Source organism: Ischnura elegans, chromosome 9 (genome assembly GCF_921293095.1).
Source record: "Ischnura elegans chromosome 9, ioIscEleg1.1, whole genome shotgun sequence".
Classification (NCBI taxonomy): Eukaryota; Metazoa; Arthropoda; class Insecta; order Odonata; family Coenagrionidae; genus Ischnura; species Ischnura elegans.
Window position 1 is genome coordinate 93,856,804 of NC_060254.1, and position 26,378 is coordinate 93,883,181.

Sequence of the window (26,378 nt, forward strand, 5' to 3'; positions counted from 1 at the left end):
AGCTAATAAAATAAGTTTTCTCTTGCAGTGGCACAGCGAGGGGGGGAGGGGGGATTTGGGGGATAAAACCCCCCCAAAGCTCAGAGAAATTTTTACGTTAAATCTATTTTACTTGCTGGATTAATATTGCTTAAGGAGTAGTGTGAGAATTAATAAAATGTCCCTCAGGAGGCCGTAAAATCTTGGATTGGATCTCACAAATTCCATTTATTTTTCACTGGTTCTGAAAATATGCCATTCCTTTTTTGCACATTCTTTTAATTTTTTTAAATTTAATCTTAAGATACGTAATTATATTTTTCATATTACCATGCTCATCATTCATTACAGTGTGTCAAACAATGGAATTCATTTAGGAAAACTGAAATCTTGAAAGTTAACTTTTTTTATTAGAAACTTTCTTTGGTCAGTACATAATTTTAGTATAAAAATCAGCAGCTGCGGTATTATTTGTAATAGTACATAACATTTACATTTGTGCATATCGAAAAAAATATTTTGCGAAACTCCTGTAAAAATATTTCTTCAATTTTTTCCGTAATAAAATAGAAAATTTTGTCAGACGGTTACTTATCTGACTTAAATACTATTATTTGAGCTTTCAATAACAAGCATACATATAAAATCACAGATATACAGGTGAGGCATGAAATTGTCACCTCCAACCATTCTGTTGCCGCAATATATGTTGGAGTACATATGATGCAAGCAATAATACACTGGTTGGGCATTCTGAACATATTCTCAAGTGAAATTTACAATCATGTCCAGAGTTCAGGGAGGAAAAATTAACTGGAAACACCAGCTGTCAAAGATGGGTCATTGTGGTGGCGGGGTTGCTGGGCTTACCCAACTCCTTCTCCTTATCAGAATGTCTTTGGGTTGTCTCGGGTGAGCTAGAGGGCACTAGAGTCTTACACGGTATGACGTTGCTTTGTTTCGAAAAAGATATATCTTTCCTTTTGATCCACAACATCTTTGGTCTACCTCGCTCTAGAATTTTTTCAATCAAGCCCCACTCCACTAGTAAACACAGCATGAAGTTGACTGCCGCACAGGGTAGGATCAGCAATCTATCGCTTAAATTTGGTGGAACGACCAACTCCAGTAAGTTGGCCATCCAGACTGGTGGCGTCACTGAAGCTACCACATTTACGATGCACATGAGTAGCAATGCCAGCACCAATTTCCTGTTCGACAGAATACTTTTTCGATGAGGTGCTCCCCTAGAAAAGATGACTGCCATCCAAACATACTGGAAGCTGGATATGGAGAATACTGCGTAGTTTTCATAGCATGAGAGTTCATTGTTGAAATTAAGGAATGGTTTTCCGGAGACAAATGGAATGTACCAAGGGAAAATACGAACTCCAAAATAGAGAAGACTGTGGAACCCCATCATGATGATGACCTGGAAATAATGATAAGGAGAATCAGTAAATGTGATTTAATTGTTTTTTTCACTTTTGGTACCTTACACTTAACCAAAGCTGTTGTAGAATATGATTGAGTGCAGATTATCCATTGTTTAACCAACTTTGGGCTATCAATCTATCACCATCTTATCCACTCACCATATCTCCTAATTCTTATTTTCTTAACCTCCTCCATTCTCCCTATAAGTTCATAACCTTCTCCTCTTGAAAACAATAGGTATTTAAATGTAAGGAATGGGTCTAAAAGCAGTGGTATAGCTAGGGGAAGGTCCAGTGGGTCCAGACCCTCCCCTCCAAAATGTAAAACAAAATAGGTACAGAAATATAATGTATTTACTTAAGATTTCTTTGAAAAAGAAAGTTTTTTTGATTATGGAAAGTGTTAAAATTAGTTTGAAACCCTCTACTTAGTACCCTGTTTATCAAAAATTTCCCCCCTGATTTTGGACACCTCCCCTGAGTATAGTTCTTGGCTATGCCACTGTGCAAGAGACTTAGAGCTAGTATTTATCAGACACTGAGATCAAAAATGCTTGGTTAATGATCATGAACACATTATCCATGTTTTCAATAATTTATCCATTTCTGCTTTCATCTCCCTAACTGGGCTTGTTGCCAGAAATTTTCTTCAGGGGGTGCTTGGTTGGCATGAGGATTGCCTATATGTACTGGTAATTTTTTTCAATTCATACACATCAGAAAACTATATGTTTCATTAAACAAGCTATTAATTTCATTTGAATAATGCTCAAATTTTGTAGCCATCTTTGATTTCGACCAAAAGGACAGTCTGCAATCATTCTACCAGCCTGAAGGCCTGGCAGTCGTGCACCTGTGTATACACCAATGTCTCCTCTTTGCCACAAAGATATTGGGGATGTTACTCTGTTATTTTCATTCCTCAATTTCATGCTGTGAATCTTTTCATGTGTACATTACTGAATCCTGTTGTCCTGTTACTAAAGAGATTGATAATCACTATGTTTTTTCTTCAAAGTAATTCGGTGGCTGACATTATTAAATGTAGCTAAATAGAAGAATGGAGTGTCAGAAGATAGGTGCCCCTCGCCTGGTGGTCTCGTCAGTAGATGTATTGCTGGTGGTCGCCACAAGGCAAAAGCGTTTTGGGGGGGAAGGGGCTTAAGTCCCCAAAGCCTGTCCATTAATACCATTAGTCTACGCTCTACATCAGATGGTATCATAATAACATTGCATTATAATTTTACAATAGGGTAGTTTCCTTCATCAAAGAAAACGAAAGGCATTGGTTGCGATTCGTTACCCACCATTATTGTATTAATAATATACAAATTATTTGGTCTTAGAAATACCGGTTTACACGAATGGGAATGTTCAATTTTATCCTCATTTGAAAAAGGCCAGATTGGCGCCCATGCGATTATACTCCACGTGACGTCACAGGGACCTAGTTTCTATACGAGTAGATAGGATTTTTTACATTGTCTGAGATTACCAATGCATGCATGAGGCACAGAGCTCAGGGAAACATGTCTTAATAATCACCTATTAAAACTGGCTAGGGTCGGAAAGTTTTCTTCGTTTGATAGGGGAATAATAATCCTTATTTAAGCCAAGCGCTACCAGCTAGCAGGGTACTCTGCTACCTGCAAGCATCCTGCATCGTATCAGGGCTCAAAGCCTCGCCCCAAGGTCACCTCACTTGCGGCAGCGGGAACCAGAACGACGTCACATGGAGTTTACCCAGCATTCATACTTAGCCGTCGCGTTTTAGCACGCTTGAAATTTTTCACTTTTTATTTAATCGCAAAAAATAGATATCGTCATTTAAAAATCTAAAAGTGTGAAATACGTTCTCCAGGAGTAATAATCTTTTGATTTAGGCAATAAAAAAATAATAGGAAACCACCCTATTTGATGAATTAACAGCATGCCAACGTCTTTACTCCCAATGAGGGCCGCCGAGATGGGGTAGACTTCCCTGGGCCACTGAGTTAAAGGGGCTATTACTCTTTGGGGGAAGGAGGCCTCACACCCAAATTATACCCCTGGCTAAAAGAAGTTTGTGGGCGGTCCTGCTCCCAATACTGTTTAAAGTTATACCCTGTTGGCTTCTCGGTTAATAATATGTGTAAAAAGTGATGTAGCATATTTTTTTCTTAAGTTTAGCTGTTGGTAATTTTCTCATCAGTTTGCACAGAACGTGTTTCAAAATTAATTTCTTCAGTCAGAAAAAGAGATTGCAATGAGCATTTCCGTTTTTAAATCAATTGACTTGGAGGAAGCATGGCAAATCATAGCTTAAGAGCAGAATATTCACCATTCCATGATTTCCAATTTATTCTCCTCTCTTTGTTGAGACGAATAGCCTTTTATCCTCTTTGGTCCTGGCGTATGGTATAGAATACATCGACCTTTGAATTTTTTTTCGCTTGGCTAAGTGAAATGTCATTATTGAAAGTTATTCAGTGCTTCCTAACAGATGAACCCATCATACAGAAGCACTAAAATCACTAATTTTTGGTGTTAACATCTAATTAACCAGAAAACTTGAAATTCAGACCAAAAATAACAGCATATATCAAGGTACTGTGGAGGTTAAATTTTCTCTATCAATGCTGTCTTACATTGAATGACGCTTGATGTAGCATGCCTATGATGCTCTTATGGCAAAGACACTATTCTATTTATGCTTACCTGAAAGATGATTGATGCAATGGGCAGGGGAGCAAAGAGACTGGCAGAAGGCGGTCTCGTGGCCAAACTCTTCTTTGAGCTGGGTGGTCCAGTGAGGCCAAAGAGCGAGGCGGAAAAGGTGGCCAAGATGAGGTCTATGTACAGGAATTGAAAGTCTGTCAAATTGCTGTCGATCGAGTACAGCAAAATCACCGATGCGAACTGAGTGAGGCTGTAAACGGCCATGAACTTGAAAATGCCAAAAGATGTGACGAGGGCAGCACGTCCTTCGGAGATAACTTGTGGGACACAGGAGATGTCTTCACCATTGGACGTGAATGGAGATGCAGCTGATGACTCCGCCTCGGAGAGTGAAATCCCGGCATGGGCCGCCTTTAGGGCCCCACAGTCGTTTGCACCGTCTCCACACATAGCTGGAAGCAAATTGTTGCCTATGTTAAGTTTTCAATAAAATGCCAATGAATAATGGAGGAACTGATTCTTACAATACTATTTTTTGTGCTGCATATATATTTTTATGAAAATGTGCAGAAACGTGGACACTTAGGAAGGAGGAGGAGAGAAGACTCGAGGCATTTGAGATGTGGGTGTGGTGAAGAATGGAGAGGGTGAAATGGATGGAGAGGAAGAGGAATGATGAAGTGCTGGACATGGTGGGTGAGGAGAGGCAGCTTTTAGATGAGGTACAAAGGAGACAGAAGGTATGGATGGAGTGAGTACTTAGCTGGGAGAGGATGTTGAAAACAGTGTTAGAGGGAAGAATGACGAAGGCAAACGAGGGAGGGGAATGAAAAGAATAGGATTTTTAGATAGAATGAAAGGGAGTAGGTCTTATTGTGAATTGAAGAGGGAAGTGCTTGATGTAAGAGGAGGCTCCGGGAATTCTTCTTCAGCACTCCATGGAAACCTACCTTAATCGGTAGAACACTTTTAATAAATAATATTTTTAGACTTAAAACTAGCCCAAAGTATGTTGTTTGTTTTGTTCCCATTTCATCTTCTTTTTTTTTTTAACTAAAGACATAATACTTTTTCAAGAGCCCCCATATTAGTGAGTGATATAATGTGAGGCAGTGGCGCATACAGAAAAAGGGGGGGGGGGTGCAAAAGATATCTCGAGCTAACTCTACTCATATCATAATAAAAATAATCAAGTCAATTCAAACTGATAATACACTTTCAACACAATGCCATTGCAGTTGGCCCCGCACCCCAATCTGTCCATCTGTATCTGCCACTGATGTGAGGTCATCTATGGTGTTTAGCAAACCCCATAGATGACCTCACATACCATACCTCACATATGACCCCATTTACCATAGGGTGATATAATTTGTAGTTGGAATTTACTATGAAATTTTACACACCAACACAATGCCCAATAGCTTGCAATTCTTGTACAAGTTGCTGCTTTTGGACAGGGGACATCCTGGCATAGATGCTTCCACTCTTCACAATCTTTTTCAGCAGCATTGGGTTTTGTGTCTTCAGCTCCGCCCATATTGCTCCTGTTAATGCATACGTGCAACTTGAATGAGATTTCCCTTTTTCCAAATCAACTTCAAAGCTGTCGTTGATTTTGTCGATGGAATCGTGAAACTGGTTTGAAGGTTCATTCTCTTTAGCCTCCTGTCTTAACTGGATGACATCATCTTCCTTGAATATATTTTTTGCTGCCCAAATGAGGCCTTTCCCTGCATTGCAATCACCATTCATTAATGTGGGTGGTTCTAACTGGTACACACGTTGCTGTGATGAAACAAGTCCACATTCGTGAGCCACACTTATAGCTGTTAGAATATTATCACCTGCAAATGAATTGAAAAATTATCAGTAGTTTTCTTGGTTATAGTTGACTAATTATTTAATTAATACTAAGTTAAGGAAATGCTTATAATCAACAAGTATGTTTTATAGATCAACAAGTATATTTATAGATAAAGCATCAGACTTGTAGCACTACCAATTGATATCTACAGTCATCACGAATCAAATTGGTGAAATAGTTTTCCTATCATTTTCTATGAGTAGCAATTAATATGAGAACAAGATGTTGAACTGTATTTCTACAAATCATCAAACATTTTTATGATCTATTCTAATTACTTTGGCAAACAGAAATTCCTAAAGTACGATTTATTATGCTATAGATTCCATCAAATAAAATTTTTGCTAACCCTTTGTGAACAAGTCTATAGATGCACTGATTTCTATTGAAACATTTGACTCACCTGTTACCATAATCTGCTTTATTTTAGCCTTGTTCAATTTTGCAATGACAGGGGCAGTGCCCTTTTTCAACCGGTTTTCAAACAAAAGAAGACCCAGAAATTCAAACTCCGTCTCAACCTGTTCTCTCTTCAGCCTGTGGATCTGGACCACCGTGAATTCTGGAGGAAGAGGCCTCCACGCCAGAGCCAGCACTCTGTATCCTTTCTTTGTATAGTATTCCATGGTCTTGGATATTCCATCTGGAACTGCAGAGTTGACAATTTTAATGATTAGTTTTGCATCCACAAAAATGGCAATCCACCCAAACAAGTCATAGCTTGTTGGGGCCACAAATGTTAAAAAAATTCCCTTGATACATACCTGTCTCTGGTTTTGAAAGAGAAATCAACATTTCAGGTGATCCTTTGCAGTAAATGTTGAAGTTTCTGCTTCCAAGTTTGCGAGTTATGACACTCATTCTCTGAAGTTGGGAGGAAAAATGAAACTGTCGGATGATACCAACCTCAAATGGATATTCCTGGAAAGGAGAATACATATGTATATGTATGTATCTATACGTTATACGTCAACTGTCAGTGTAAATCTGGGGTCCAGAGGGTCCGGATCCCCTCCCCCCCCGAAATATGAAAACACAGTTACTTTGCTTCATAAAAGAAAACAAAGTATTAAAAAAAATATGAATTTACAAATGATTTCTTGGACAAATGAAGGTTTTTTTTATTATTAAAAATGTAAATATTAGTTAAAAACCCTCTGCTTAGTACTCTGCTTTTCCAAACTTTTCCCCTCTGGTTACCCCCCCCCTAATGAAATTCCTGACTAGGCCACTGGGATCAACATTGACAAACTTCTCCTGAGCAAAATTGACATAAAAATTCTCAGACACATAAAATCAACCAAAAGATTCTCAAAAAGATATCCATTTTTATCCCCAAAGATAATCTCCAAATAAAATTGAATCTTATTGTCAGTGAAATACTGTGGAAAGGATAATTTTGCAAGAGTTCGTGATGAGTCCTTGTGTTCCCTTTTGGGTGGAGCTTTCTCCTGTCTCACCCACACCATTTGTTTCCCTGAGCTCAGTAAATAATTTAACAGCTATATCACAAAAATCGCAATCATGCATTGCATTTAAAAAATATATTTGTAACTTTTTCATCCATTTCAATTAGTTTTTCGATAGAAGCTGATGGATAATAGTGATTCTTTTTTTGCCTCTGGTAATATCTTTCACCAATAGGGTGGTTTCCTATTATTTTTTATTGCCTAAATCGAAAGGTTATTACTCCTGGAGTACGTTTTTCACGCTTTTAGATTTTTAAATGACAATATCTATTTTTTGTGATTAAATGAAAAGTGAAAATTTTCAAGCTTCCGAAATGCGACAGCTAAGTCTGAATGCCGGGGAAAACCCCTGTGACGTCGTTCTGGTTCCTGCTGCCGCAAGTGAGGTGACCTTGGGGCGAGGCTTTGAGCCCTGATATGATGCAGGGTGCTTGCAGGTTGCAGAGTACCCTGCTAGCTGGTAGCGCTTGGCTTAAATCAGGATTATTGATGCCTTTTCAAACGAAGGAAACTTTCCGACCTTAGCCAGTTTTAATAGGTGATTATTAAGAGATGTTTCCCTGAGCTCTTTGCCTCATGCATGCATTGGTAATCTCAGACGATGTAAAACTCCTATCTACTCGTATAGAAATTAGGTCCCTGTGACGTCACGCGGAGTGGCATCGCATGGGTGCCAATCTGGCCTTTTTCAAATGAGGATAAAATTGACCATTCCCATTCGTCTAAACTGGTATTTCTAAAACCAAATAATCTGGATATTATGAATACACTAATGGTGGGTAACGAATCAAAATCAATGCCTTTCGTTTTCTTTGACGAAGGAAACCACCCTATTAAGGTTAATTGAAATTTCTTTTTCATGATACTTATTAATCTCCCTACATGCTTCAGCTTATTTAACTGTAGAAGTTATTATTATTTTTTTTTACTGGGTACTCAGTAAACTATGTATAAGTAATTTTTAGGTGACTTATTTAATACCTGCCCTTCTCCAGAGGTGAGGAGATGCTCACAGCTTGGTCTCACAACCAATGGAATGAGAAGATCATATTGTGCCGTCTCAGACATTTCTGGCTCCTCCAAAACCCAACCAGTTGATTCATACATCTGTAAGTGAAGTTGTTCATCTTTGAGAATCCAGCAGCCATGGAGGAATTACGCAGGTTCAACCAGTTAATTCTTAATCATACAAGAAAAAGTTTTGAAGACAGATTAACAAACCTTTAAATCCAATGGGTCACCAATCAAACTTCTGTCGAGATATGTGAGAGAATGGCATGATGCCATTGCCACGAGGAAGTGTTCATTTTCTTCAATCATTTTTGTTCCTTTACCAGTTGATTCTCCACACAAAGGAAATTCAGTGATCGGTGGCTGCATTTCTTTATCTTTGATTGGTATGACACCCCACATGTCCAAGCCATCCTCTGTCAAAGTCCCTGTCTAAATAAATGTTAATGTTCATTTTTGAGAATTTAGTGAAAATATTAATGCAGTTAACGCACATTCCACAGTAACTATGCCTGAAGGTTCCATTTCAGCCATTGCTTAAGAGCTTAACGAACCTTATCAAAACAGACACAATCCACGGAACCAGATACGTTGATAATTCTTGGATTTATGCAGAAAATTCCTATTTTTTCCAACCGGCGTTGAGCATACATTTTCCCCACTGTCATTGCAGCAGGCAGTGCTGGAGGTACAGCTATTGTGATGAGATCAAGAGCTTTGAGGGCTGTGTCACTGACATCTTTTCCACGGAGTGCCTTTGGAGAAAATTAAAAAATTTTACCCACACACACATTATCAATGAATAATCGGGATGTATTACAAGTTTCTTAAATGTAGAAGTCATGATTGTCATACGTAATTGGTTGTAGTCGCAGTGGTGGATACAGATGGGGGGCGCAGAGGGCGCCCCCTTGCAGGGATGCCCCCATTGCCGAACATGGTAAAACCACAATTGCAACTTAGTATATCGTAAGATATTGTCTTACGTACGTGTATAATGAGTTTAAATAAAACTTTCTTCAACTTTGCAATGTGGCTTCATTAATTTTTTATAACGATAAAAGTAAAGGTAGCTCAAGATAGGGGCGCAGCTAGGAATTAAGGCTATCTTCCGAACATTCGGAAGATCCCCTGCGGATGATCAGCAAGTCGCGGATCGAAACGTCGGGAGACATGGACGACATCAACCGGTGGAAAACCCGAGAAACTTTTCTAATACTGGGGTGTCTGGGGGTGTGGAATACCCACCAGGGTAAGGGGAAGGTGGGGGGGGCACTCCTCAAGAAAATTTTCGAGACAATTGGTTCAAAATGGTGAGTTTTACGGCTTTCGGAGGGATATTTTATTCATATTTACACTATTCTGTAAGTAATATTAATCCAATTAAGTAAAAAGGATTAAACTTAAAAAAATTTCTGAGCTCTGAGGGGGGGAGATTATCCCCCGAAACCACCCCCTCGTTGCGCCACTGGCTCAAGATATCCTTTGCGCCTCCCCTTGAGTTTTTTTCTGTTTCCGCTACTGCGTAGTCGTGCATGTCTCCATTTTTTGCTGCTCTTTTAATGCCTTTAAAATTATTCCTTAATGCCAAATATTGTGTTTAATTGCAAATATATCTTTCATACTACCTTCATAGTAACTAAAGATCGTATTTTACTAAGGTTCACGGATGAACTGAATACAAAGTGGCCGCCATCATTTGGCTGTGTAGTCAGTGGTGCAACTCCCTCTTTACTTATTTTTTCCGGAAAGATGTGACCATCCAGGTTTCAAAAAAACTAAAAACTTATTTTAACTAACTAATTTTCATATACAAGTCATCTGAAATTTATGGGTTAGCTTTTTTTTAATGCAAACGAACCTGCGGAATTTTATCGTTATTCATTTTTTGTAAACACATGAAATTGTCGTGTATTCATGTGTTCATGTGCACCAAGGACGGTTTGTCGTGGGGTTACGTGTTTTTGCAAGATTTTCCTAGCAATTGTTCAAATAGCCAACTGAGGAGGAAGTTCTAGGTAAGTGGAATATTCCTTGGAAAACACGCATTCTTCCCACTGCGTCCTTTTCTTGTAGTCATGTTTTTTTGAAGAGTTAACCTTCAAAGTATTATGCAACTTGGGTGCTTACGTATTCCTCTGCTTAATTTGGACGGGGAGAGCATAGGGACAAGTTTCAAAATGTTTTAAGTAATATATCATATCTCAATTTAATGTTATAAATCCTTGGGGATGTCATTTGATCATCGCTTCCGACGTACAGATGACTCGTTACCAGATCTGTTTCTTAGCTGCTTTTCCGTAAAATCGGTGTGAATATTCTAACCCATTATCACTCAACATTGCATTAGTTGGTGATTATGTATTACATTTTTTGCGCATGAATTACAGGACTGTTTGAAGTAGTATTTCGGTGACCAGTGACCAGTTTGTGAAATCAGTCGCACGCCTGTTTCACAGGCTGAACGCGTCCAATGTTGAGGTAATGCTGTGTTGATATCACATTTGCCTTAGAATAGAATAATTCACGAGAATATACTCTACAACTATGGTTGTGATGGAATGTTGTATCCGTCGTGAATTCTGAGTGGCCCTTCGGAAATCTGCGGGATCTATGGTTTGCCGACATTCCGGAGGAAGGCTGTCCTTGAGCGCCGTTTTACACGGGGCGCGCACTTGCGCAATTTGACGTGAGTACGCAGTCAAAATTGCGTTGTGTATAGCGGTGAATTTCTGTAACGTGTATGAGAATGTTTGGACGTGAGATGGCGAAGTGGGCCCTGTTTTAATTTTATTCGTGTAAAAGTGCGCCGTGTTCATCGGTCTTCAGAAATCGGGTGAGGTTCTCTTAGGATTCTCACCATCCTATTTCAAATGAAACGTTATGCCTGATTTCAGATCCTTATTTTGCATGCACTACTACCTTTGCTTCATATTGAAAACCACAAGTATCGCCATATAAAAGACAGCATTGTGAGAGAATTTTTTAAAATAATAATGTGCAACATGGTGTCAGTTCCGTTATGGTCGATGCTCCAGAAATACATTTTATGTAATCCAGAAATTCACTAGCGTTGATCACCAGCATATTTAAAAAAATGCTTCTGAATATTTTCAAAAATTAAACTCTTTTTTTGTGTATTAAGGATTTAAATGCCAAAAACCTAGGTAACACAGGGGCGTGACGGATTGCTTCCGATGTCATCCTTACATTTATGCAACCCTCCTTGATCGCATTGATTATTATAGGAAGCATCGCCACCGGGATTTGTTTCCTTTTTTCACTCAATTTTCTACTTGAGTGATTACTTCGAAGAAGTTTTTGTTTGCAAGAATGACACTTCACTCTGCCATTTTAAACGGAATATTCTTTCAATATTCCGTTCAAAGCCGTGTAATAATTTGATGGCCTTTATGCCTTTAAGTGCGTTTAATTCCAAATGCAGTGTGTGCAAAGAAAAAATGTCCTTTGGCAGAGTTGAAGACGCCAAAGTAGCTTATTTTCGGTTATTTGGAAGGTAAAAGGTATGTTTCATAATCCTTCATATCTTCTCACAAGATACCAGTGCATAAATACCATATGCCCAAATAATCTGAAGATAGTAGCAATCGTAAATTTAATTTTACTAAGTGGTAGAATTTGTGAAAAAATTCTATTTTTTCACAAATCTTGTAATTTTTATAGTAAAATATATATAGCATGGTACGTTGAACAGTTTTTTAAAAACCATGAAGATAACATAAAATATTTGCAAATATGATCGCGAGTATTGAAAAAATTGGACAATGTGTTTACGAAGCGAATAATACCAAAGTATTAAGTGACGTCAAAATATCTCCCAAAAATTTCGAGGCGGTGGATTGAAAGCCTTTATTTCTTCCGGTGCCTCCGGAGTCGGCGAGAAACCTATCTTATGTGTGATGTTTCGAAGCGTGTACGGTGGTGAAATAGACAATAGGCCGGAAGGTAGATTTCAATTTCCGAGGCGTTGAAAATTACATGAATATCGAAGTTGGTTATGGTGGATGGAAAAAATATTTCCAAACTATGCATGCAAGGAAATGTTGATATCGTTCCTCTAACTTAAAATGAACCACAAATATAAAATCGTCCCACGGCGATACACACTGCAAAAATGGCGATTTCGGGAACCTGGATAGCGTAGTGGTCTGCGCGGTGGTTCGGAAAGCCGAAGGCCCTTGGTTAGATTCCCGATCCCGGGGAATTTTTTCTAAAGGCCGTTTTACAAGGGATATGCCATTACGCAGGTTAGCACTGAAAACATTTTTGGCATCGCTAGAATGCGAGCTCGGGCTTAGAGCAGGGGCTAATTTTCCATCTCGCATCCATGCATTCTCGCATGCGTTCTTGCAATTCACCGCTTCAAAAGGACGCGATTTTGACTGCGCCATATTCGTACATACGTCTTATCAGTGGCGCAGCGAGGGGGGGTTTTGGGGGATAAACCCCCCCCAGAGCTCAGAGAAATTTTTAAGTGTAATCCATTTTACTTATTTGGATCAGTATTACTTATAAAATAGTGTTAGAATTTATCAAATATCCCTCAGAAAGACGTAAAACTCGCCATTTTGAACCATTATTCTTAAATTTTTTTCTGGAGGAGGGCCCCCGCAACTCCTGCTTACCCTGGTGGGTATGCAATACCCCCCACCCGTAAGTATTAGTTGCGCCTAAAACCCCCCTGTAGCCTTAATTCCTAACTGCACCCCTGCGTCTGATTGCACAAATAGGTGCCCCGAGTAAAAACAGCATTCATGGAAATAGATGCATGAACCTACCTTCGTTATGGCGGAGTAGATGAACCCAGCGACGGCTATCAAGGAAAGGACGAAGACGAACTTGTAGGAGTCTCTCTCGAATAGGTAGTCCACTGGCGGAGGGTATAGGATCGTCTGAACGATCTGCCCTTTGGTGGTGAGGAACCCCGTCCTGAGAACCACGGCACGCGCCCACTCCGTGCCGTAGAAGCGCGTCTGTAAGACTTTGGTTCCGCAGAACAAAACGCTGTGCTTGATGTTGTCGTCTTTTTCCTCGAATTTCCTCTCCTCGTTTGGAATGGGAACTTTTGTCACGGGAACACTTTCTCCTGGAAATAAAGATCAGTGTTGGTAAGTAATCGGATTACTTGTAACGGGTACTTTTGCAGTAATTTGTACTTTAAATCAGGACTGGGAAAAATACTTGCCGTGAGGGGTATTAGAAATACAAAATAGGGGCGGGGGCAATCAACAAAGTCCGCGGTAGCCGAACACGCAGCGCTTGGCCACATCATCGACCTCAGGAAAGTCAAAATCCTCGCCTAAGTTAAAGGTTTTAAACAGAGACAGAGAAGCCATTGAAATATCCAAAGAAGATAAGAATAATTTCAACAGAGACACCGGCATTAAAATTAGCCGTACTTGGCAACCCGTTATAAGAAAAAACAACCAGCAACCCACTCCCCCAACCTCCGGCTCCCCTCCCTCCACCACCTGACGCAGATACTTATATAAAAGATCCTTAATTCCCATCTCTTCACAATCCCTTGAAAAAGCGACCAGCATCGGTCGGGAAACGTTGGGACCACCCAAGAATTGACGCGGCGACATAGCCCAAAAGTTTTTAATCATAATGAGCGCTCCAAAAGTTTTTGAAGTAGAAATTATCGCTCCAAATGTATTTGTGATACAAAATAATTTTGAATTAGGATTTGAGAAACGAACTACAAAATAGTATTGAAAATACCTTAGAAGATAAATTTGTATGGATACTAAGAGATTTAAAAAAATATATAACCTGCCTTTGCACTTGATGGATGGTTGCAAACACAAAGAATACGATTCTAATAAAAACGAAGTAATCTCTGAAGCAAAACGTCACGGAAGTGTTATTAGAAGTAATTCGAAAGTATTTTACAAATGTAATTTTTATTCAACAATGGAAAACTAATAAAAATCCGTGTTTGAAATTACAAAATACAAGATACATTCAGGTCGTATATTTGAAATACTAAGTACAAATTACAAATGTATTTCAAATACGTATTTTAAAACACTTGTATTTGAAACGCTGCCCAGCCCTGCTTATAACGATTACTTTTTACGAATGGTAATTTTTACTGATAATTTACTCCTTACGGCGAAAGAGGAATCGTCACTTTCTCATAATCACCTCTTAATTTACTGATTTCACTGTTTTATCATGGCCTACAGATAACTTAGAAAGCCCGAGTACCATAACTTGCTTGTCTACGTTCAGCCACCCTTATGTTGTAGTGTACTTATGATGGATAAAAAATATGACCCCCCTTGTGTTGTTACAGCGATTATAATTGTACGAGGATCGTTCAATAAGTCATTAGAAAAAGGCATAAAAAGAAATTATAATGGGTCAATTTAAAAAAAATATTTCATTATAGTCCTCTTTCAGCCACATAAAATTTTAAAAGCATTTTTAGCCGTCAAAAAAAGAATAATTTCGGAATCTCCTCAAAATAGGCATTGGTTTGGGCGATTACTCTTCCTTAGAAGTAAATCTTTTTCCGTCAAGCCATTTCTTCAAGTTTTGAAATTAGAAAAAGTCACTGGAGACCAAAGCTGGTGAATTTGGTGATTTTGTTAATAATTTAAACTTAAATTTCGTAATTCTGCCTATTGCAATTGAACGGGTGTGCAACCGTACATTGTCTTATTGAAGAAAGGACATTTTCTGTTTCAAAAAAGGACGCCTTTCTTGATTTCTACTATCAGAAGGTCTAATAGCAATGCATAATACTCTCTCTTCTGTTTTCGATTTTCCCTATTCCAAGTACTAATCGGTGTAGATTATTCCGCATACATCCCAAAATATCGTTGCCATGACTTGACCGGCCCATTTCACCATCTTCGCCTAATCTTAAACCTTTTCACCTTCAGAATTCCATTGTTTAGACTGTTTTTGTCTTTGTCGTGTATTGATGAATCAATGTTCAATCAAAAGCTATGAATTGATGCGGAAAATCCTCAGGATTGCGAAGGAAAAGCGCCAAAAACAGCCTTTGAGTTGACCACATTATTGCGGGTATTCTCCAATGTGAGAAAACGCGGCAGCAATCTTGCCGATTTTTTTGGTTCCGTTTATAAACAAACGAAAGTTGTTCACTACAATCGGCAACAACAATGAAACTATGGGATTGATACAGCTGAAAATTTATCAGCTGACTAGTCACAAGTCAAAAGTGCTACTTTCTACTCTGTATTAATTTTTATACTATGAGAGATATTTATTGGAGATTCTAAGGACTTATTGCACGACCCTCGTATGTATCGCAAGTGAAATTGCAACTTAAGCAATTTCTATGACTCAACCATTCCAAATTTTTACTGCACTTTTTGCCAGATGCCAGATGATCTCCAGCGTGGGAAATCTTTCAAATTATTGTAATTGCGACAGTAATTGTAATGATTACTTTTAAAATCGGTAACTTCTACTAGTAATTGATTACTTCTTTTACGAAGTAAGTGAAAGTGAGCCCAATTACTTTTTCTCATTTTTTACCAACAATGATGAAGATAATAGGATCAGAATTAGAGAACTAATTTAATCCTGAATCCGTAGAACATTAACGAAAAAGGTGTTAAGTGGCTATGTTAAGGAATCCATTAAATGAGTCGACCATGCACGATGGGGTCTAAAAAGGGATTTGCACTACAAGGGAAGGGGGCTTTCGGGGGCTCTAGGCCCTCGAATATGTTTCCCTTGTGGTGCCTTTTTCCTCGTAGGTTTAAATATACGATTTGTGTCAACAAAATAACGGGAACTAGATCGTTAAATTTCTCGCTAGTAAGGAGAGTCAGATTGTCAATTTTCTAATATTTTGTTGTGTACATATGCCCATAAAGTATGATAAAATTTTCAGCTGTTTTCATTGTTTACTTAGTCTTTGGCAGCCGCTAAGATTAGACTTGTTTTTATGAGCTCGACGATTTTTGGCTCATAATTCATTGTTTCTTCGCGAATTTTTGGCCAAAAACATACTGTGATGATGCCTCAGCCTCCATATTCGTCAGATTTGGCTTCCTTTTCCTATTTCCGAAAATAAAGAGAACCTAACCAGGCCGTCGTTACAAGAATTGTTTACCCAATTTTATACCCATTAGGAGAAAGAACAATACATGGTTTAATATTTTGGGTAAATGATAAACAATCCTACGTATCAAATATCGGCGGAACACGTCCCCCACAGGAACGACGCTCGCGGCAAAATTTTAAATTTGCCATTCATAAATATTTGTATCAATTCCTAAAGTTTCCGAGTGGACTTCCGCGGAGTATATGATGATATTTAGTGATTTTCCGGGTATTCTTCCACGTTTATCCATTTTGTAGGACAATATTTCGCCAACGTTCCAGTTGGCTTCCTCAGATCCACTGAAGTGTCGATGCAGAAAGCTGTTCATCTTATATACATCCCGTTTGCCGCCTTTTTTGTGGAAACGGGTTCACTTTTTCCACGGAAAAGGGTCTTCAAAGATCCTGACCAATCAGGGCACACCTCCACAAAAAAGGCGGCAAACGGGAAGTATATAAGATGAACAACTTCAGTGAGGAAGCCAACTGGAACGTTGGCGAAATATTGTCCTACAAAATGGATAAACTTGGAAGAATACCCGGAAAAATCACTAAATATCAATATTTGTACCAAGTGAAGTGGAATGTGGAGTTTGCACCAACCGGTGCAAACCAAGATCCGATGTAAGAATAGCATGGTGGGAGGTGGATGCGGGTGATAGACTACCTGTGAGCATGCTCTCGTTTACAATGGCGTTTCCGGAGAGTAGGACAGCGTCGCAGGAGAGCGTGCAGCCATACGGGTGCAAGGCTATAATGTCACCCGGTACGAGATTCTTGGCTAATATTTCTTCCTTCACTTCCTTCTCCTCGCCGTCTTCCACTTTGCGAATAACGGTGACCACGTCCGACGACGTCACCGTTCTTCGCAGTTTCTTTTGGTTCTGGAAAACAAATTGAAAGTCACACAAACGGCCTTTGGAAATTTCCACTTTAAAACAACGTTCTTTATATTTAGAAATATATTTTTTTAATGAAGTACACATTCAAATTCGTCCACAGGGCTCCCAAAGATATCCCCTGATTTTTAACATCCAAATGCGAAGCGGTTGCATTTTTTAATTTTTTTAACAGCACCTTTACCCAAAAAGTGGGCTTGTTTATCAAATGGCTGAATAATTAAAGTTTCATATTCTCTAGATCCATTTTCTTTCAAACTTAGTATTTTTCTGGAAACAATTTTTTGCAGAAATCGATTGTGATATTGGTAATTGGAGTAATAATTTTTTTAATCTTATTCTCAAACCACCGAATACAGCTCATATTGGCCATTTTATTTCGGGGTATTCAACAAATTTAACAATTAAACGTACACGAACAACCATGCCGTGGACAGGGGAAAACTACCCTGGCGGGACTCGAAACCGCGACCTTTTGTTTGTCAGGCGAGGACGTTACCCCGCCGCCACCGAATCATTCTATTTAAAAAATTTCCAATTGCATTTCTTTTGTACTCACTGAGGTAGGACACCATCTATCGGGTTTTGATGGTATATATGGAATTCATGGGAATCCCATGGATTTCAATAGATTACACTTTCCTTCCTTTAAATTCCTGCTCCATGCGTGAGGATGCTTTTTAACTAGATTTGCATATTTTGTAATTAACGTGTTAATTCAGCCATTGATAAATATTTGTGCTAAGGAAACACTCTACACCATTCGTGTGGTGTCGAACGCAGCCTATCGGTGTAGAATGTTGTCACTTCATGTTTGGGAAAGAGTATCATGTAAGTTTCATCATGGTAGTTTTAACTTTAAAACAACCTATTGCTTATCAAATAACTAATATCACAGAAGTAAAAAAGATAGAGTGACACTCACCCGCCTTGTTTGAATTACTGATGTAGTCACACCGAAGACTGACATAATAACAATGGCGATGGCGTAGTAATAGTAGTTCTCCGAAACCCAAACCATCAAGCTAAAAAACTGGAAGACATAGAATGGGTTCAGCACTTCAAGAATCAACAGCGTCCACACGCTTTGGACCGGAATTGCAATCTCATTTGGGCCGTAAGCAATTTGCCTGTGAATGAAAAAATGGTAAATATAAGAATAAAGAATTTTTAATAATTATTTGATCGGTTATTGTTACAATAAGAAATTTGGGAAATTATTGATTCCCTAATTAGTATATATATATGATAAGTAGTGCAAATCCTCTTCACATTTTCACAAATGGTCGGGCGAGGGTTAGATATGGGAGAAGTATTTGAAAGGGATGTTTGGAGAATGGGGATTGAGCGAAGAACTTGTGGGGTATGAAGGAATTTTTGTGATGGAGGATGGATTTGTTGTTTGAAAACCTGAGAAAGATTTTTTTTTAAATTTTGGTGTTTACTGTATGTTACTGTATGAGGACAGATACCGCCCGCTCCGTCTATTGTTTTTGGTGACGGATTTAAGCTAATGCCACAATCTTGAATTTTTCAATGGGTCTACAATAGACCCTTACCAACATTTTCTTTTGAAACGTGAAATTTGTGCTTCAAAATTTTCTCAGACGCAAATGTTTTGTATTTGATAAACAGAAAAATGTTAACTAAGGCTCACTCTATTTACTCTGAAAATTTCAAAATGAAAGCGTAAAGTTTGATAGGAGCCATTTATCGAATGAATCGTATGCATAACATTTGAAATATAGCACCTGATGATGATGCTCCAGCATTGAAATCCGGATGGTGCAACTTTTTCCTTGGACCAAAGTGGATTGTAAAATTTACTGTTATAATGAATGGAATACCTCAAAGTGGGCTCTCTTAACATACCATGAAGGATTGTAAAAGTTATTCTTATAATAAGTGAATAATTTGTCACCAATAACACAATATACGGCTTATATAGAGGGCGGTATGAATTCTCATAATAAGCCGCGTACCTCGTAATGTAACAGAAGATATAGGTCCGAGTACACTTTTAGCTGTGAAGTTCACAGAAAGGAGTCAGTTTCTTAGGTGAAGCCTAGCTAAAGTGAGTTATTCTTTTGCTACTCTGAGCCGGAGCCTTGGCACACACATGCATTCCTACCTGAGCGTCTGTTCCTGCTCCGTTAATCCATCCAAGCGGTGGAAATCTGCATTCCTCAATGCCACATCCAACCCCGAGAGCTTGAGGAAGCTCTCGCTGTCTTCGTCCCATATGTAGCATTGTTTCTTGCAGTTGAAGTGGCGAATGCTCTCAGAAACTATTTGTGGAAAAAGAAAAACCATTAAAATTATATGTTTTACCGACCGATAACATCAATAAGTAGTTTTAAAATGAGGTCGTGATTAATATTTTTTGAAGTGCGTTGGTGTTTCCATGGTAGGATTTGCTTATAGCTATTGAAAATTAGCAAAGGTGACGAGTATAAAGAGGTACTGTTTTACATTAAGAGACCTTAGCTTTACATGGAAAGAAATATTGAAAGCTATTCCATAATACGGTATACGGGGATATGTTTTTAATTTTTGAGGGGGCGGATAAATCTCACTTGAATATTGTTAAACGTTGTGGTGTGCTTATTTGCTGGCGAGAGGAAAAAATACCTGTTAATATATATTATCTCACAGTTTTCCGTCATTCGTGAATATTATATATTACTCGATATAATTTTTAAAACACACTCAAAAAAGAAGGAAATGTGAATTTTTTAATTGATGAGTAAAACGAGTTTGGACATAAACTTCGTTCATGCTTCCCTGGGTTGATTAGAATCATTCTGTTTTGATCAACCTCATAAATTTGGTATTCGTTTAACTTTTCTAAGATGATGTTTAATATTGCGTCGTACATGTATTTAGATACTCGTTTTGTTTGTGTTTTTGAGTCATTTAATGTGAGAGATTGGTCCCGAAAAGCGACTGATGTATTCTTCTCACCCCGTGCCGCTCCATCGCTGAGGTAAAATTTTATCTTTCGTTCTTTCCTCTTCCTATGAATGGGTGTTCCTCCAACATCGTCAAGGCACTCTCCAGCTTCTTTTCTGTAGGAAATAAAGGGTTCTTCGATATTAAATTGTTTTAAAATGACTAATAATTCCGAGTTATCTTCTATATTATTTCTACTGTATAGATACCTTTTTCTCAACTTATACGCAACCGAACTCTACAAATGAGGTACCAAAATGCACATAATTTATCAGAGAACATGCGACGGCATATCTTACTTCCTAAATATTGCTATTGTTTCCTAAAATTGGTTTTTAAATAATTAAAAAAAAAACAAAAAAACAAAAACCGGTTAATATTCCTGACGTTAACGGCGCACAAACTGATACATTTGTTCATTTGCAACAATATCTCGCATTCTTTAAATAACTTTTATCAAAATGCGGCTGATTCCACATTCAAGTCTCCTGTTGATACGTAAGTATGAGTCATCATGTGCGTTTAACAGAGGATAGTGTAATTACTTCCAATGTTGTGTTTAAAGAGGTCCTCTGACCTCAATTTGTACATGAACATTCCAATTAAATTTGGTCATAAGACCCCGCCTTTTTTTCTACATTTAAAATTAGAAACGCGCCTATCCCTCTGTGGACCTGCATTGAAAAGAGCGAGGGAAGCCCGCTGGGAGCGGGCGCAGCACGCTCGTTATCTCTAACTTATACAGAGATCTCTATTGCATTAACCTCAATAAGCGATTGCAGATAACTATTCGGGAGTGAAACTTTCGAGGGAGCTTACAAAAAATATCTTCTTCTTTCGCATGACATTTTTAGTAGGGCTATTCATCCGCGGTCACTAAGGCCTGACCTTCAGAGTGGACACAGTTCGATGGATTTATGTGACGTCCGCTTTTTACAGCTTGATAACGCGAAAATCCGGCTTATGGAAAGCTTTCATTCGCGTTAGAACACATGCCCAAGCGAGCGAGAAGGAACATGAAGTACGTGATTGAATGGTCGGTTTCCCTTACTGAATGATTTATATTCCAGTCAGCTAATTGTAATGCTCAACGAATTGATAATAGCTAGTAAGCGATAATCAAACAAATCATACCCTGTTTTCAATGCACGTTGGCAAAGCCTTAATCAGTCTAATTATAATAAAAATATGGCTTTAGCGATGCGCATTGAAAATTTATTTTTTTTACTTTTACGAAAGTAGGTAGTAAAGTGGTAGAATATCCGTGATACCTTGGTGCCGATTTACCTTGAAATTTAACGTATTGAGTGCATTTGTTTTCAAGGATTGAGAACGAAACCAATCCAATTTTTATTTTCATATTATTTGAACATTTTTCGAATACCTTTTCAGCAAAAAGTATGAAGGGAAGGGAACGGTTTTTCCTCGGGTATGTGGACTAGTCTGAGATCCATCGGAGACCATTCACTAATAATTTATATAGTATAACTTTTACCTGCTTAGAAGTCCGAGGGATAATGGATTCGTGATTAATAATTTCTGAATCATTTGCGCTGGTCGTTGATAAAGACTGCCAAAGATAGTAAGGGTAATTTTGATTGTCGTGCTGCTGAATAATTTAGTTCAATGATAGAATTTTTTCTGTTACGTTTAATGAAATTGATTTTCCTTTGAAGCGAATTGTAGTTTTTTCGAAGAGACTACCTCATGAAACTTAATCAAACAAATTTATTTTTTTTCTACAGAATTATTGAAAACGGCTTACAAAAATATCCTCTTTTATTTCTAAAAGTTAACTCTTTCTTACAGCATATTTTTCTTAATAGTATGTTACCAAGTACCGTCAGGAGTGGTAAATGAACTAATACGTGTAGCTGGGTACTCGTAGCTGTAATTTTTATCTTCCAGTAAGCTCTTTATCTTCCAGTATTAGCGGACATAAGCGAATTCGTAATTTTTAAGCATCGTTTTCTTAAAATTAAATATTCAATTTAAGATTTACATAATTCTCGTATTTAAATAGGCGTATTCGAACTAAATTATACTTAAATGCTAAAATTAGCGTTAAAACATATTTATAATCTGTTAATGTGACCAACTTACCCAGGATATTTGCTTACTGACTAGTGTAATTGGTGGCTTCCAAATTCTGTCGTAGTTTTTCTCAAGGAAAGGACATATGCTCACAAAAGCAACTATGACTGCCATTGTATCCCCAGTCATCTATATTATTTGACCCTCATCTATGTTTACAGCCAAATCATGAAAAGATAAATATGAAGTAAAATCTATTATTTTATCTGCACGGAACACGGTTAATGCTAAGTGAATCAATTACTTATAATTTTACCTAAGCATTCATTTAGTGAGGAATATGTCCTCCAGTTTTTAAAGTACCCACATTTTACTTAGCTTACATTGGATTACATCTCACTTCAAATAGAACGCAGCGATTGTGGAGTGGCATGTAATCCTTTGTTAATTCATCGCGACTAGTTCTTGGAAAGCTTGAGATCAGAAGCCAGGAATGCCGTGCTCAATAACTACATATTTTTGAATTTTACCATTGTTCATTATTGCCTACGTTTAAAAATAATGAGCAAAATCATTACTGCGTCATTATTGATTTTCATACAAGAGAAAAGGCAAATGCGATGTTTTTATCTTATAATTGTTAGAAAATGTATTGTACTCATTACTAAGACTTGCTATAAAAGTCGATATACGTTACACCAACACCGGATACTGTATTTTATTTCCTTAAGTTATTGCAAAATGTACCGGATCAAATGTGGTTGTGATGATCATATCAGCATCTATCCCATGGGAATTTATGACCAAATATACGTCACATTTCAATGAAACTGATTTTTTCACTTCCCGGTGGAATCAAACGAGCATGAAATGCTGTCAGTTGAATTTTGTCTTTTTGATGTCACAAATATATCCCTCCTTTCTCGCCAAGGAGGAGGATTAGACCGAAATTTGGAAACCACTATATGAATAACCTCTAATTCCCTAGTTTTAGTTAAAAAAATCATTAAAATATGTGACAACTCACGCTTACGAATAATGCTTACTTCAAGCCATGCACTACTGAGGTTTTAATGTCCTTGACGTAGTAGTTTTTAAATTTCTTTTGGAAGGATTCCTGCAAGTAAAGCAATTGCGTTCTTTAATTATTCTATTCACATTTTAATTGATGCGAAAAATAAACAAAGGTACCTCAATGAAAGGAAAATAAAAAAATGGTACATACCTACTCTGGTCTGCAGTGGGATTAATGACCTAAGATTTCATTTTTCAAAAGTATCTATTTTTGTTCACTCCGCAAAAAATAACTCTTTATGTACTTCACATGACTATCTCTTATCAAGCATATGTTGAATGCTTATGTATTCAATTAATGTGAGCTATGTTTCTTTACATCTCATATTTTTTAAGGGAGTGACGTACGAAACGTTTTCATACTGACGTACGAAATGTATTTCGTACGTCAGTATGAAAAAGAAACTTCTTTTGGCTGCGGATATTAAATGTTTCCATTCAAAATCCACTCGTAGACAATTTAAGCGTAGACGATTCGTCTAATTTCGATTCCGACGAGACAATATATTGCATTTAATCTCCGAATGCGACAAAAAAGTGACAAACTAAAATATATATATGTTTGAAGACGCTTTCTCACCATTTTGGATGCATATTTTCTAAAGCATTCGTACGTTGCAGAATAAGGCGTGGGTTGAGGTCAACGCTCTAGTGTCTTATTAGTTTATCTGTTCATATGGTGCTAAAATATATCTGTAGTATAATTTTTATTTTAGTTCGCAAGAAAAAAAGGTTTATTTGCATTTCCTAAAAACTTATTTCTCACATTGTCTATCTTTTTCAATCAATCCTGACGTGCTGCAGCCAACTGCGAATGTCTATCCATCATTGCGTCGCTTAAGCTGCCGAAATGTTGATAAGAAAGATAAACATTCTGGAATTAAAATTATTTCGGCTGAGTGTATTCCTATCCAATTGTCTCTCAGCTATAATCGTGTTGAGCATCGATTGGTCAGACGAACAGTAACTATCTCCTGTAAAATGGTTGAACTACTTTCGGAATAATCATTAAGACAATATTTGAAATGAATGACGCACAACTACAGCCAATACATGGCGTAATATCGTCATCGATTTTCTCAGTGATATATTTTCCGTGGTCTTTCAGGTTTATCCTTATCCGTAAGCACCAATCAGTTGGGTGTATGCGATCAGGTTTGTTTCCGTCAACGTTCTCCACGTTGGCCGAATAGTGCATTTGTAGAATGAAAGGGTCTACCTCTCCTTCTCTTAAATTCACGATTTCTGCCTAAGCGAGTCTGTTCGATCAAATAACTGTATATTTTAGTAAATATTTAGCGTATGGAGTCCATATTCTATGTAAAGCCCTGCAGAACTTGAGTAGCACCCACGCACGCCAGCATTATTTTTATACATAAGGACCATTAAAAATTCAGCGTGTTCATATGTGCATGCGACGCAAAAACTAGGATAATCGTTTGATATTTACACGAACCAAAAATAAAAATAATAAGGGTATGCAATATGATATCTAAGCAAGCACTCTATTTATGTCATATCTTTGTATATGTTTGCAACGACGGCCTCATGAATTTGCTTTTCATGCCGCAGGTTGTATTGACCTGGACTGATGCATTTTACCTCACATCGTCCTCACCAATTAGCAATTTGGTTTCATTTATCCTCCGTTAAAGTTTGAATTAATCTTTACTCTGGAACAGATCTTTGGGAATAAGTCAACGTGTACTTTCACGGTGTCTTCCTTCCGTATCTTAACTGAATTCTATCCATGTTTATCCATTTAGATTGCCATTCCATCATTAAATTTTTTGCCAAGAATTTCATCAATTTCCGCCCATGTGTAGTAAATTTTCTTTGAAATTTTCTTAAATTTGTAGACGTCCTGATTGTTCTTTATTTTACTCACATTGCGACAATCTCCTCAGTCGTTCTTAGGTAATCGACTCAGAAAAAAGGTATGGGGTGACTTCATCACTTGTTATTGGGTGAAAATGAGGTAAATCCATTACCATACTCTAATTTCTCGAAGGAAATAACAAGGCGACGCATCTATTTTTAAATTAAGTCACAGGACTCACCACCACGAGCACCTTGGTGGCCGCAGAGAGGGGGCATGGTGCATGCGTTGCGAAGAGATGAAGGCGTGGGAACCAGTGGTAGAGTAGTCGGAGGAGGCCCGCCGTCAGGAATATGCTCGTCCAGGATGCCAATAGCCTACATGTGCTTCTCCGGTAGCCATGAAATTCCTGAGAAAGACCGAAGAAATTGTTTTGTCAGAGAGGATAGTAAACAATTAGAGTATTTAATTAATACTTTGAGTGCCGGCTGCTAATTTGAAATCCCTGCTGAAAAATCCAGCCATTTTGACTAAATTCGTACATTTTTTAAAACATTAGCATCAAAAATATATTTATATCGATGTGTATTTCAGTAAAAATGGACTTTTCTCTTCTTTATGAATGAGTTGAATAACATTTATTGATAATTTTTAAATACATAATTTAACAATGAAAACATACTGTTGTTGAAAAATAAAAAAGTTGCAACATATGATGTACCGCCAGAATATGCATAATAATTTTTTATTACGCTCAATTTGAACTATTTAAAGCATGGAAATCATAAAAAAGAAGCAATGTTCCAAGCAAAGCATTATAAATCCTGGATGACAAAAGGGGGCACTGCACCCTCAACGAACGGTTCTTTCCGCAAAAGAATTTCTCACAAAGTGGCCTATGATAAGGATGCCGGTAGCTACAGAAGACTTTTCGTCCATTTTTTGACGTAAAATTACGTCCATAGCACGCAAAGTGTTAAAAACATCGCGGGTCCATTGAGTTGAGCTTCGAGACGAATCAATGTTTCTCATCATCGTCATCATCTTGGAGAGTAGGTCTTCAAATTAAAA

At 37.8% G+C, this 26,378-nt stretch overlaps 1 protein-coding gene across 2 annotated transcripts in view; it reads right to left on the reverse strand.

Moving 5' to 3' along the window:
• Positions 1 to 369: 369 nt before the first annotated feature.
• LOC124165258 (polyamine-transporting ATPase 13A3-like) overlaps positions 370 to 26,378 on the reverse strand; it is a 95,325-nt gene continuing 69,316 nt past the window's right edge. For both annotated transcript variants that reach the window (XM_046542579.1, XM_046542578.1), the window contains exons 3-17: positions 25,549 to 25,716; positions 23,461 to 23,531; positions 20,393 to 20,496; positions 19,560 to 19,716; positions 18,354 to 18,558; positions 17,197 to 17,413; positions 13,220 to 13,527; positions 8,975 to 9,175; positions 8,631 to 8,852; positions 8,391 to 8,516; positions 6,705 to 6,861; positions 6,344 to 6,589; positions 5,480 to 5,920; positions 4,113 to 4,525; positions 370 to 1,411 (exon numbers count right to left, since the gene is read on the reverse strand). In XM_046542579.1, coding sequence (XP_046398535.1) covers positions 809 to 1,411; positions 4,113 to 4,525; positions 5,480 to 5,920; positions 6,344 to 6,589; positions 6,705 to 6,861; positions 8,391 to 8,516; positions 8,631 to 8,852; positions 8,975 to 9,175; positions 13,220 to 13,527; positions 17,197 to 17,413; positions 18,354 to 18,558; positions 19,560 to 19,716; positions 20,393 to 20,496; positions 23,461 to 23,531; positions 25,549 to 25,716 — 3,639 coding nt within the window. In that variant the 3' untranslated portion in view covers positions 370 to 808. The remainder of the gene's footprint in view (positions 1,412 to 4,112; positions 4,526 to 5,479; positions 5,921 to 6,343; positions 6,590 to 6,704; positions 6,862 to 8,390; positions 8,517 to 8,630; positions 8,853 to 8,974; positions 9,176 to 13,219; positions 13,528 to 17,196; positions 17,414 to 18,353; positions 18,559 to 19,559; positions 19,717 to 20,392; positions 20,497 to 23,460; positions 23,532 to 25,548; positions 25,717 to 26,378) is intronic.